Source organism: Drosophila innubila (assembly GCF_004354385.1).
Source record: "Drosophila innubila isolate TH190305 chromosome 2L unlocalized genomic scaffold, UK_Dinn_1.0 4_B_2L, whole genome shotgun sequence".
In the NCBI taxonomy this organism is placed as follows: domain Eukaryota; kingdom Metazoa; phylum Arthropoda; class Insecta; order Diptera; family Drosophilidae; genus Drosophila; species Drosophila innubila.
Window position 1 is genome coordinate 5,474,958 of NW_022995372.1, and position 13,020 is coordinate 5,487,977.

Consider the following 13,020-nt stretch of genomic DNA (forward strand, 5'->3'; position numbering starts at 1 on the left):
AAACTTACTGTAGTTTCTCTCATTAAACAGAGCCGCCAAACACTCACAGAAGTAAATTCCAAGTTTACACGCCAGCCAAAGTCAGCTTAAAGCCATCGTCATTTAAGTCTGGTCTAGCTGGCTTATAATCTTGACAAAGCAGAAACTTTTCAAACTGCTCTTTTTGGAAGTCGAGCTGCATGAGCTCAAATACCAGCCGAACAGAATCCACAGACAACCCCTTAGTATCCACAGTTGCGATTGGTCACAGTGGCGCCGTGCCTTTAACTATTAAAGCTGAGTTCTTGAACTGAGCTAGCACTGTAGTGATAGGCTACAGTCGCCTCTGCGCAAGTGTGTATGCATGTGATTGTTACAATTTATTTTGGTTCATTTTGCCTGGTTATATGGAAAATTGTAATTTCTATACAATTTCTGCTTTTTTTTAAGCGAAGCAAAATCAATATGTACTTAATAGAATTTAAACATTGTAATTTCCTTTGCTAAATGTAACAGATAATACATGTGGTTTACTTAGTAATTTCTAATTTGATTAATAATAGAAAATTGGCTTTTCGCTACTAATGTATGTATATTGAAGCATTGACAATCACAACAGTTGCATAATTACAGTGTATTTTTATTGACTAAGTCGTGTGCACCATTTCTTGCCGCATGTTGGACAATTGGAGCGCGTTCGCAAATATTTTCGAATGCATTCCCGGTGGATTTTCCTGTTGCAGTCGGAGCACTTGATATCCCACAGGACCAGTTGCTTGCACAGTTGACATTCCTTGATCGTGTCCGGGTAGTTGGAGCGCAAATAGAACTCGAACTCAATGATGCTGCGCGGACCAAGGTAAAGTCTATCGTCCGCCTCCAGGAAGTATCCCATCTCGGTCCACATTTCGATGAGCTCCTGCATGCGCACCTTTTTGGGTGCTTTAACGGAGCCTTTAAAGTTTAATTCAGCATATGCTTCATTCCATGCGATGTGGCAGTCCTCCTCGTGTCCCAATTTATCTAGAACCATGGAAAAGTATTGGCATTCCTCGGCCGTCAATCCAGGATGATTATGTTGATCCGGTGTGGCGTCAATGATGGCAAATACCAAATACTCCTTGCCGGTTATTGGATGCGTCATAAAAATAAGCGTCTGACTTAAATCCTTTATACTTTCTTCAATTTCGGCAACAAATTTGTGCAGTTTTTCTTTATTTGCCGGCTTTGTTACTTGATGATGCTCACAGAGCGGAGACAATATTTGATCAATTAAATCATGATCAAGGCAGCTGTGATTTATGCACGCGCGTAAAAATGCACGCTTTACTATGTCCATGTTGTTTCAAATATTATGCAAATTAATAATTTAAATAATATAAAAAATCCCCAAACAAAGCTGGGCGACGCGCCTTGCCAGTAGTGTTGCCACCCGGCTCATTGGCAGAAAAACAAAAAAAAGTTCCGTTCCCGTGCTGCCAACTTTTTAAAGGAAAAAATTGCTATTTCTGGCTGGAAATCACTTTTGAGTGCACCTTTCAGTATTGGAAAAAGTACTATTATCAAAACATGCTGAATATATATTTTAGATAAGCAATACACAATTTTAAAATATTTCTTGCAGACTATGACAAAGCCAGAACAAGCTATAAAATAGCTAAGTTGACAACAGTGCTTGCCAGGGCTACTATACGTCTAGTTCGCTGATATTCAGAAACGATAGGCAGCAAAATAGTAGATCCGTTCATACTACAAATCGAAAAGACTTATCGATTTATTATCAGAAGCCCGGTAAGTTTGAAAAGTAATTGATTGACTTACAAATTTGAATGTAAAATGTACCTTGAATAAAAATGTTTTATTTTCGCAATTAAAGACAACTTTTATAGTCTTGAATTTTTATTGATTTTAAACTTACAAAGTAATAGCATAACAATTAATATCTTCAAAACGCATCGCTTTAATTAAATAATAAATATGTATGTAATAAATAGACAATATAATTAGACAATAAACTGGTATACATTATAACCGAATATTTTAACAATTTTTTATTTTATCGTGCATATTAGCGTGTTGTTTTAGTTACATAAACGAAATTATTTATTTAAATTTATTTGAAGAATTCTATAATTTTGAAACGCAACTACGCTTCAAATACGCAAAAGGCTTAAATAATATTTATTTACACTAATTATTGTTCGGCAATTTCGAAAGCATTCTCTATGATTATATATAGAAATACATATCTAATGCAAAAAACAATAAAGAAACTTATTTATTTCTATTGTTTTTATAACTTCTTGCCATAGAATCCTAATAGCTTGATTCTCGTTGATACCGGACTTTGAACATGCTCCAGGATTTCCATCTAAACATATGTGTGTTTCGTACGTTTTTGAAGAATAATTGTATATATTTTTAAATTCATAAATATTTGATATTCGTATTTTCAATAATATGTTGCAGCGATTTTAAATAAAAAGAAAGGGAATACAAATATAGCTATGTATGAGTATTTTTTTTAACATCTTGAAAATGTGTCAAATTTAGGGCTTTTAAGTTTTTTACAGTTAAAGGTAAGACTATGTATGAATATTTTTTTACATAGAAAAAGCATAGAAAAACAATAACAATAATTTTAATATTATATAACTTTATATTCCTTGCTCGCACGAATTATTTACGTTTCAGTTTTGATTTTCCAAGTTTTTAACTTCATAAATAAACAAAAGAAATAATCACTAAACTAACTGAATTTTTTAACTAGAATTCAAATCACAATATCTTAATAACTAAAATGGTTCCGAATTAAAAATCTAATTTGTACGCATCGAATTTTCATTTTAAATGAGACCAATTGCATAAAAATGTAATAACAAATCAACTTAGATATAAACATTTCCATTTTCGTTTGCAACCTATAAGAAAAAGTTAATAAACAAATCAAAATAAATATAAGAAAAAAATATATGCTTATAGGGCTGGGATAAATTGAAGCTATGCTCGTATACTATGGGAATAATATATAACCAAATAAACTGATAATTATACGAGTATACTTACATGGTTAGTCGCATGTTAAATTCTAAGAAATTAGATTGTGAGATACGTAAATAAATAATAATTACAAAATACTAAAAGGCTATTAAATATTGTGCTTGTTTGTGCCATAAAAAGCATCTAATAACCATAAACCTATAAGTTCCCCATCCATTCACCAGATATTACATATAAATATTTGTGCGATCGGACCGATCGATTATATATATATTAGCGATCGTTTATCACGCGGAAACTCTATTGAGTGTGACTCCTGCGTGTTAACAAGTCTTTATCTTTTTTTTTAAATGGTTATTAATGATAAGAAAATGTTGCAAAGGATAATTAAAATAATTTGAATATTAATCGAAAATAATTGTAAATATTTAGATATATTAGTGTTCAATTAGTTTCAATCTTTTAAATTCGATTCCTTTCCAAATGATTACATGAAATTATTTGTAAACAGGCTGAGTTCGTTTGCAATGTGATTAGTTTCATTTAAGATATTTGACTAAACAATTGTTTAATAAAATGCAAGAGGTGTGTGTGAATGTGTGTCAAATAGTCCGCATGAGTTGTTTATTAGATTTGTTTGTTAGATGAGATTTGAGGAAAGACAGAAAGAAAGATGCCGCAGCAAATAAATAAATTAATATTGTCGCTGAGAAAGTTAGAATTTGCATTTGTTGTTTTGTATATATTTGGTTAGCCATGCAGTTAAACAGTATGTAATCATAACTAATAATATAAACAAATGTATAATAATGTTAAAAATATGTATTAATAGACTAGAAATCGCTTGGCGTATTTAAAACATAGTTTAATTTCAATAATTAACAGCACAATAATGATAATGATAAGTAGTGTACAAAATAAAAGATTCCGTATTGTTTTTAAGTTTCTTTTTGTTATACGAAAGAATTAACAATTAAATTATTAAAATAAAGAAAAACCGCAATAACAAATTTAATCATACAAATTAAACGCAAATCACATTTTTGGAATATACATATACATATATAAACATAAGTAATAGTAGTTGTTCTCGCTTATTACAATGCGTCTACTTGGCCCAAAAAATATGTATTATTTCATATTAATTTCGATATTTTAGTTATCAGTTGTTTAAATAGTTTTTAGTTTCGATTTGGTTTGGTTAGTTGCTCTTTCTACATGGTATTAGTCTTTGGTGCTTCATTCAAGATTTCTGTAGCTAGCAAGTAGGTTCTGAGTATCTCCCATATACCGAATACTTACACGATTTATGGAATTACGACGACCTCCGCCACCGACTCCATCCTGGGCTACACCATTACCAGTATCGTTGTCAATGCAAATATCCGAATCGGAATCAACTCGCCTAAACTCGCTGCCATCCTGCAAACGGAATCGGATTTAATTAAGATGCCAAGTTGAACACTCGATGACTCACCTGTGTCAGCTGTTGTGTGGTTGTGAGCAGACGCGCAATGGGATTACAGCAAACTGGCAAGGTCTCCAACAACGTAGGCCTCGAATGCGTTAATAACGGCTTCATATATCTGCGTGAATCAATCAGATATTTCAAATATTAATTACATTCATTCTTTATATTCATAAGCCACTCACTTGGTATCAAAGTTGCCCCAAATGCGGGCCAGGATCGCCTTCTCATGGCTATTGCGTCGTCGTCCGGCGCCTCCATTCACAGCAGTCGCTGCATTTCCATCCATTGGCGTATCCTGATTGGAATCGGCTCCACTCGCTAGCCTTGTTTTGCCACGCCCACCGCCCTCCACGTCCTGCAAGTAGCCATCAGACTAAACAGATATCAACGAGACATAATTAGCGCTTTGTTTATGTAAAAATGTGTTGAATATTAAAAGTACCCAAACAAAAAGGCAGTTAAAAAATCAAAATTAAAAGATTCTCTAAAAACTCATTTACTAAATGCTTTAACTAAAAAAAAATATACTTTTATGCGTATGTAGTATAATGCGTGAACAAAACAGAAGCACATAAAATATGTTAGAAGATTCGGTATCAAAAGGGAATTGATAAATTGATAATTAACGTACCGGCGCCGAATGTGAATTGTCCATGGAATTGTAAACCTTTTGATTGATGCAAAATGTTGTGAATTGCGCAGAAATGTACAAAATAAATATATATACATAAGTTATAGAGAACAATATGACCAACAACGTCGGGAAAGTGCATAAAAATTCGACGTAATATTAATTTAATCGGTTTGTTCAGTTGTTGGCCTACAAAAATGATCAACAGCAAATGAGGGTTAAATTTAAAAGAAACTAAATGACTTTAACACCTATTACAATTATTGGCAGATGCATTATTCATATTATTATATTCCTTTTAGACTTCTAGCAATCTATGTCTTTAACTAATATGGAAAAATATGTAATTAGTTTCCGAGACATACTTTTTTATACAAATCTTTAATATTCGACTATATTACATGCTTAAATAAGTATAATTATCAGACATGTTTTTTCACTTCTGAAAGCCCAAAAACTGAAACCAAGCCCGTAAAATCAAATAAAGGTTATAAACTAACTCAGAGACAGTTGACTTCACCAACTGTTTTTATCCTAAATCCCAATAGCATATTTAAATTCAGAGGTCGTAAATGACAGTCAACATATCAAAAGTTACTAGTTAACATTGCCTAAGTAATGACAGAAAAAAACAGAATACAGAACTCAGAGTGAAAATTCGTTGTGTTATTTAAGTATGTCAGACAATAACGGTTTTCACGATATTTGCGACCTCTGTTATTAACAATTTGACATAAATAAAATTTGCATACTTATTTAAAGACACTCACACTGTGAACCTGATAATTATTTAATTGCTCAGTCTCATCATCAACGCCAACGCTAAGAATAGAAATTCCTAGTTATTAAATTGATTTAAGTTGAGTAATTTTAAAATATACTCACGGTATTTTCAACCAGTTAAGCAAAAAGTTAGCAGCGCCACCCTGAATGATGACTGTAAATATAACAATTAGCGAGGTGGCTGTTAACATTGTTTGACGCGCATCGGATACAGTGTTCCGGATGGCCAAGGCAAAGGACATGGCGCCACGTAAACCTGCAAATCAAATCCAGACAATCAATAAAATGATTAAATCAAATTCCTTCATTAGTAGACATACCAGCAAAGAAGAGCATGTGCTGGAAGTTAGATGAGATTTTGGGTTTACGTTTGATATTCAACAACCAGGACAAAGGATACACATTGACAGCACGTCCCAAAGCGGCGCAAATCTAATAGTTACAATTAGAAATCAATAGATAAAATGTCATATCATTAATTATATATAAACAACTTACGAAAGCGGTTATGATGAATCCAGCATCGAAATGATGCTTGGGAAAGGTGAACATTGAGACGCCAATGTATGAGAATATAAAATTCTCGGCCAAGAAGTTAAGCAGCTCAAAGATCTGCTTAGTGCGCTGTCTCGAGCACTCTGTCAAATTGTTGTAGGTATAATGAGCCTGGCAAATGCCGCAAAATAATACTGCCACCACTCCAGTCAGCTCTGTGGCTTCGGCCAAGAGAAAGGTGCTGTAGCTCATAAGCACAAACAGCGCCGACTCCAGCAAGGGAAAGTCACGGACACGCGTAAACTTGGTCAAGTGTGGCAGGAGTTAAGGAAACAATACAATATAAACAAAAACAATAATAATAATATTCATATATGTTATCGAGTGTTTTAAAAAAGGATATCAATGCCGTAAAGCAGCCCATAACAGCGCCAATCAACAGCGATAAGAAGAAAATAGAGAAAAAGTCGCTCAGCGAACGCAGAAAAGCCGATGTCTCAAACTCTCCTGAATTGGAATAATGCTCGCCGTAGTTTTGTATTGCACTGCAAATAGATATAAATAATATTTGGTTTAAATTAAGATTAAAAATTGTAAAAGAAAAAGTATTTGATGATTTTTATCAATAAATTTGTTTAAATTATTTTAAGGATTGCAGCTTATTAAATTTAAAACTGAGAGCTATATTTATTTTTAAATATTAAGTTTAATTTAGTAGTTAAAAAAGTAAGCAGTTAGTTTTAAAAATACAAATAAACCTATTTAGAACTTGTATATCTGACATTTTCACCATTTTCCAGGTTCTTTAAATTGACAACTTTAATTTGCGATCCCCAGTTTATATTTTAATCCATATAATTCTGATTTATTCATTCCCTTACCCGCTTAGGACAATTGCGACGGCATCATTAAGCACAGATTCGCCCAACACAAGCGCATAGAGATTTACATCGACGTGTAGATCATTGAATATGGCCAATATGGTGAGCGGATCTGTGGGTGATATCAGCGCACCAAAATACAGTGTGTCCAGAAATGTGAAACTGCTACTCAAGTAATTTGGCATCAGTTTCACACAACCATACATCAAACCACCGATTAGGAACGCCGATAACGTGGTGCCCACAATGGCAAACGTTAGAATGGCACCCAAATTCCGGAAGAAATATTTCTGCAAATAAAAACATAATTTAGTTAAGACGCAGACTGTGTTTATTACATAATAGAGCACCTTCTTTAAGCTATATCCAGCGTAGAATATAATGGGCGGCAATATGATGTTGAAAAAGACTTCTGGATCGAATGTGGCCTTTAAATCGATCTCATTCTCCTCTATATCATAGACTTGACCACGAAATACATACGCATACGTCTTAATGCCTTCAGGCGGCTTTGTACTGTTTGTCGAATTAACAGGATACTAAAAGATAAAGTGTGTGTAATTATTAATTATAATGAATATACATATATGTAAAAAAAAAAACAGTTGACAGCTGTACCTTGAACCAGAGTGTGTCTGGTGGCAATTTATTAGTGTATGTAGGTTCTCCCTGGGGCTGCACCTGCATATGGACAAGTGGTTTATTTGCGCCCGCATATCGTATAATGGCACCAACAATTAAACCTGAAGAGAAACATTTGTTAATAGGAAATTATATTTAGAAATTATAGTTGAGCGTTTTTTTTTTTATTGATTTTCATTGTTTTAAATAAAATTAAATAAAAGGAACTTAATTTATCAATTAAATTAAATTCTATAAATTTAAAAATTGGAAAGATTAAAAAAAGTTAGTCTTTAGTTTACAGATATTTTCTGTATTTTAAAAACTCAACACTTTCTACTTATATTTCGGTAAGGCCAGTTTCTTTAATTTAACTTGTCTAAAATTATTTAGTAAATTCAATTTAAAACAGATGTCAGCGGTTAAAGCATTCCGAAAAAGGCAAACCGAGTCGGTTTTATTGAGTTTTCGTCGCTTTCGCTACAAGTTTAGTTCATTATTGCCTGACCTATCACAAAGTGTTGACTGACTAATGAATGGAACTGTTACTGATTCGACTGGCTATGTTCTTTTGATAAGAACAAGTTGAACAAGTGTAGCACTTGACATGTTGACTCATTTTCAGTGCTTATCAGCCAAGGGGAGGGAAGGGACGGTGAGGGAAATTCAAGTTGGCGCATTGCCAAAACTCTTGATTCTTATCAGTATTGTTGTTTATATTTATGTACGCAAAATTTCGTACATGAAAAGTGTCTATATATTATGTGTAATCAGTTTTATTATTTATTATTATTTTATGGTAGAAGTTTATTCAGATAGACTGTCTAATTAACAGATTTGCTTATTTCACATTGTACAACTAGAGTACTCATTTTAAAGCTCCTATGACGTTGTTGTCATGCCAGATTCACGAGTTTATTCAAAGACATTAACTTTTATTTAATATACATAATAAAAGCTGCCGTTGAAGTTATCTGTTAAAATATCGTACTGTAATTTTTTAGAAATTTTTTTTCCAACTCGAAAAACGAAAGTAAATATATATAAATATATATTATATGCGTACTTAATGCGAATATTTGTAAATTCTTGCAATACAGTGCACACTCTGTTTGAATATAGGTGTAAACTAATTTTAGAATAAACTAAATTTATAACAAATTATTTGCTTGACAAATTTTTTTTATTTATTTTTTTTTTTAATTACCTTTTGAATGAATCATTAACAGTTGTCATTATCGAGTGCGTACTGTAGGGTTATATACACATTAACATATAAACATACAAACAGATACGATTTTAATTACAGCTCTTTTGTTGCTGAATTGCATTACTCAAATTCTTGTGAAAGGATGGGAAAACAATGTGAAGGAAATACACACATTTTGTGCTTAGCTGGGTTATTAGGTTTTAAATACAGGTTCGACGTAGTAAGTACTATATCATCAGTTCGTATATTTGTACAACATGCGGGCTTTAAAGCTTTTGACGACTTTATTTTGTCGATTGCACAGGCCTTGTTTTTGTATATCTTGCTGCAATGGGCACGCTAACTGTACAAATACCTAATTACATATGTACATAAGTATATTTCAATATATATTTATATATATATATATATATATATATATATATATATATATATATATATGAATATATATTTATACACTTATTAGATGTACGTGCGATGACAATGAAAAGCTTCAGGTGGCAATGAAAGCGTCGTATTGTCGACGTTTAATGACTAAAGCAAATAACCGAATAACTAAAAGAAATGACAACCGGTTGATAAACGAAAGTAATTGATTGTAGCACAAATATTAAAATGTTGTTGTTTGTTTGTCTCACTCACCGTAAATAACGGCCAATCCAGTCTCATGGAGCCAAGAGACGCGATGATGTTTAAATAGCCAAATGGTTAGAACAGTTAAGGACAGCAGGCCAACAAATATAAGTAAATCCAGACTTTGCATACGATGATTAAACGCAGCTTTTGCATCCAGAGTTATGTCCGTATCTGCCGCACTGCAGCGAGCAATAAATGCCCAGAGTGAGATTAGACATATTGCGCCTTTCCAGCGATCTAAAGGCTGCACAGCGTTCATTATGCACTTTCAATGTGCAGGTGGAATACAATCAATTTGTGCAATTGTACATCAGTTGAATGTGGTCAGCACACAAAACTGAAATCGATTTTCACGTTCGAGTCGTACGCTCGTTAATTGATTTGGCGCACAACTTTTACTGTCTCTGCCTCTTCCTCTGCTCAACGGCACTTTCCGTTACGTGTATTTTTGCTGCACTTTGTGTTTAATTACATAAATATTACAAATTAAAATCAACGCGCATAAATTAGTCACAATTAAGAATATATTTGAAATTTACGTTCGCGTCTTGTTCTCTCTCATTCTACTAAAACTACAAAGTGCAGAGAAAACAGTTTTCTTGAGGACTGCTCTGCGACTGACAGCTGTTTGAGCGACGTTGCCACCCGGTCCAAAGCTTGCCACTCTGCTAAAACTTGTTACTTCTCTCCCCTTGAGGTGACGAACTTTAAACTTTCATTAAAATGTTTTCCTTAATTTAATATAATTTCAAGTTTCAAATAAATTATAAATGCATTGCAAAGTTTTTGCATTTCGAAATATATATTACTCGCAAAATAGCTAAAAAAAAAAAAAGTAGTTAACTTTTTATCAGCGAGACGCACAAATCATGTCGCAACAAAAAAAAAAGAGGTTGGCAGCCTGTTAATCCAGAGAAGCAGCTTTTGGTTTTGTTTTCATTTGCAATTTCTTCTTAGTTTGTTTTGTGTTGTCATTCTCAACAATAGGGTTGAATGTAAAGTAGTCGATTTAGATTTTGCATTCATTTTTATATTCAACTATCAGTTTGGTTTAAATATTGTTCTCTTTTGTATTTGGCAATAATTTGCATTATTTCGAGTTTAGCGTCTATTTTGTAATCCTCATCCAGCTGGTCCAGATCCTGGGCAACAGTCATGCCATAATGATAAAAATTTGATCTGTGTGTATACCTTGGTGTGCGACCCTCACCGATTGACGACTCTTTTGCTCTTTTTCTTACAGGTGGTATTGGTGGTTCCACTTCTTCTTCGTCTTCGTTGTCATTGTCGTCAATTATTGATGGGATTTCTGTTAACAATTCTTCCACAGACGGTTCTTCCGTTTTTATGATAATGTTTGCGGAAAGTCCTTCTTGGGTAGCCAGTGGATCGTCCTCAGATAAATCAAAGCTACTCTCGCTGGCTTTGGGAGCTGAAACAGTGGTGCATTCCGCATTCGCTATCGGTGTAGTTTGCTGCGGTCGCTGTGGTTGGCCCAACGATGTACTTAAGAAGGATAAAGTTGATCTAAATTTCCAGGTGGTACTAAAGCTGTCGGCCTCTGCTCCGATGCGCCTTGACTTGCTTTCCTCAAACAAGTAATATGTTTTCATATTTGTCCATTTCTTCTGCAATGCCTCTAGAAATACAATATGTTTAGTTAATACATATTTTTTTTTGCAACTTGCTTTTTACCAACCCTTTGTAACTGGATTAGTTAAATAAAGTCCCCCATATGTATTTACTTTTTCCGCAAGCAAGGACCAGAACTTTGCTTTTCTTGATTTAAACGCAAACTGTGGATGGGAATGATCCCATACGAAAGGCGCGGCTTTCACATGTTTTATTACAAAAAATAAAATCTCATCAGTCCAAACAACTTTGTTAGTTTTGCTCATTTTGTTTTCACTTTCATTCGCTGATAGAGTTGTCAATACGACAATATATGACAATATATCTGTCGTTCAGAATAAGTTCAATTGAACTACCACAACCTTAATGTGAACTTATTTTTGGTTCGTTTAGCAATAAATATTAAAGTTAATTCGAAATTAAATAAAATAAAGGCAATTACTTTTCCTCTGGAAAAGAAGTTGTTTAATTTATTTCTTAAAACAAAGCCGACACTCAACAACATTCGAACATAAATAAGTTAAGTCCTGATTTCATAAACTAGTGATCTCAGCAGCACGCATTAAAGTTTACTGTAAAATTTAACTGCATTACTCTTTGATTTGTTTGATTTACAAGCGCGATTATTGGTCATCATTAACAAGGTGACATAAAAGTCTTTGCGTCTGAAATCTATCTCTTTCTACTTATCAAATTGTGGTGAAAGAAGAAACTTAACGTCACCTCGTTATTAAATTCACCAAAAGTCCCAAAGAAAATAGTTCGTATAATTTAAAAACAGCTGTAAACTAAATTTATTCGCATTTTCAGTTATTTTAGACCTCTACTTTTGTCCAGGACCTTCTCATGAAAGTGGTATATTTAGTGTTGCCCACATTGTTGGCTTCCTCAAAGTATGGTAATTTATTAAGACGGGCAATCCAAGCGGTGACCTTTGGATATTTCACTGGATCAATATCCAATACTGCTGGTATCGCTGTCACAGTGGCGGCACAGCAAAAGTCGGCAATGGTTAATGCATCTCCAGCGATATATGGTTTTTCATCAAGGAAAGCCTCGGTGAGCGCGAGAGCCTCATGAATATTATCTGTCTTCTCTTTGGACACGACTGTGACTCCCTTGCGCCAAAAGACGCTGCTGCAGTTCCACAACGACATGTAAATGACGCTGGCATCGAAGAACAAACGTTGATTGACAGCTGATCGCTTAACTAAATCCTTGGGGTAAAGAGAGTCTGTTTTGGCGTATTTATCGCACAGATAACTGCATATGGCATGCGAGTCATACACGTATGTGCCATTATCATCGAGAAGTGGTACTGTGCCTTGCGGATTCTTCTTCAGATATTCGGGAGTGCGATTCTCAGTTCCAAGATTAACCTCCTTGTATTCGTAAGGTAATTCCAGTGCTTTGAGCGTCAGGAGAACAGCACGGACGGGGGGACTGAGATCAATTCCATAAAGCACAATTTTCGACATTATGTTTGCTGTGGATGTGAACGCTTCAACGCAATTGAATAAACTAAAGCTTCTGTGCAGCTTTCTAAGCTTATATAGCACCGTGAATTCAAGATTTGGAAAGCTTTGGTACCACAGCTTTGAAAAGCTTTCGAGCTAGCATAAAGCCGTTTAACAATGATTGTGCATTTTACTTCATGATGTTTAACTTATCAACATTTGCA

General features: G+C 33.9%; 4 protein-coding genes across 10 annotated transcripts; all 4 read right to left on the reverse strand.

Annotated features, from left to right (window-relative positions):
* Window positions 1–340: 340 nt before the first annotated feature.
* LOC117780667 (non-structural maintenance of chromosomes element 1 homolog) lies at window positions 341–1,366 on the reverse strand. The gene has a single exon (XM_034617292.1). The coding sequence runs from the start codon at window positions 1,316–1,318 to the stop codon at window positions 620–622; it is 699 nt and encodes a 232-aa protein (XP_034473183.1). The 5' UTR covers window positions 1,319–1,366; the 3' UTR covers window positions 341–619.
* A 494-nt stretch (window positions 1,367–1,860) lies between these two features.
* On the reverse strand, window positions 1,861–10,351 carry LOC117781144 (sodium/hydrogen exchanger 6). Of its 7 annotated transcripts, XM_034617883.1 has the most exons (15): window positions 9,714–10,350; window positions 7,859–7,983; window positions 7,591–7,779; window positions 7,241–7,530; window positions 6,763–6,904; window positions 6,363–6,671; window positions 6,185–6,296; window positions 5,967–6,120; window positions 5,852–5,903; window positions 5,082–5,117; window positions 4,633–4,823; window positions 4,457–4,565; window positions 4,282–4,401; window positions 3,046–3,067; window positions 2,297–2,350 (listed from the first exon to the last, which is right to left on the reverse strand). In XM_034617883.1, exons 1-14 carry the CDS (start codon window positions 9,964–9,966, stop codon window positions 3,050–3,052), a joined length of 2,100 nt encoding a protein of 699 aa, XP_034473774.1. In that variant the 5' UTR covers window positions 9,967–10,350; the 3' UTR covers window positions 2,297–2,350; window positions 3,046–3,049. The 7 variants fall into 7 exon arrangements, with proteins under 7 accessions (XP_034473769.1, XP_034473768.1, XP_034473773.1 ...); XM_034617878.1 differs by lacking the exon at window positions 3,046–3,067 and having other exon boundaries at window positions 1,861–2,350; window positions 4,633–4,805; window positions 9,714–10,351; XM_034617877.1 differs by lacking the exon at window positions 3,046–3,067 and having other exon boundaries at window positions 1,861–2,350; window positions 9,714–10,351.
* Window positions 10,352–10,715: 364 nt separating this feature from the next.
* LOC117780441 lies at window positions 10,716–11,708 on the reverse strand. The gene is made up of 2 exons (XM_034616979.1): window positions 11,407–11,708; window positions 10,716–11,346 (listed from the first exon to the last, which is right to left on the reverse strand). The coding sequence occupies exons 1-2, from the start codon at window positions 11,603–11,605 to the stop codon at window positions 10,742–10,744; spliced, it is 804 nt and encodes a 267-aa protein (XP_034472870.1). The 5' UTR covers window positions 11,606–11,708; the 3' UTR covers window positions 10,716–10,741.
* A 398-nt stretch (window positions 11,709–12,106) lies between these two features.
* On the reverse strand, window positions 12,107–12,859 carry LOC117781776 (glutathione S-transferase 1-like). Its single transcript, XM_034618603.1, has one exon. It carries the CDS (start codon window positions 12,815–12,817, stop codon window positions 12,155–12,157), a length of 663 nt encoding a protein of 220 aa, XP_034474494.1. The 5' UTR covers window positions 12,818–12,859; the 3' UTR covers window positions 12,107–12,154.
* Between the last annotated feature and the right edge of the window lie 161 nt (window positions 12,860–13,020).

Coding starts and splice junctions, on each gene's coding strand:
- LOC117780667 (XM_034617292.1), bottom strand. CDS start 1,318: ATGGACATAGTAAAGCGTGCATTTTTACGCGCGTGCATAAATCACAGC.
- LOC117781144 (XM_034617877.1), bottom strand. CDS start 9,966: ATGAACGCTGTGCAGCCTTTAGATCGCTGGAAAGGCGCAATATGTCTA. Junction 6,121..6,184: donor GCACATGCTCTTCTTTGCTG/GTATGTCTACTA, acceptor TTTGATTTGCAG/GTTTACGTGGCGCCATGTCC. Junction 4,402..4,456: donor CCACACAACAGCTGACACAG/GTGAGTCATCGA, acceptor TTCCGTTTGCAG/GATGGCAGCGAGTTTAGGCG.
- LOC117780441 (XM_034616979.1), bottom strand. CDS start 11,605: ATGAGCAAAACTAACAAAGTTGTTTGGACTGATGAGATTTTATTTTTT. Junction 11,347..11,406: donor AACTAATCCAGTTACAAAGG/GTTGGTAAAAAG, acceptor TTGTATTTCTAG/AGGCATTGCAGAAGAAATGG.
- LOC117781776 (XM_034618603.1), bottom strand. CDS start 12,817: ATGTCGAAAATTGTGCTTTATGGAATTGATCTCAGTCCCCCCGTCCGT.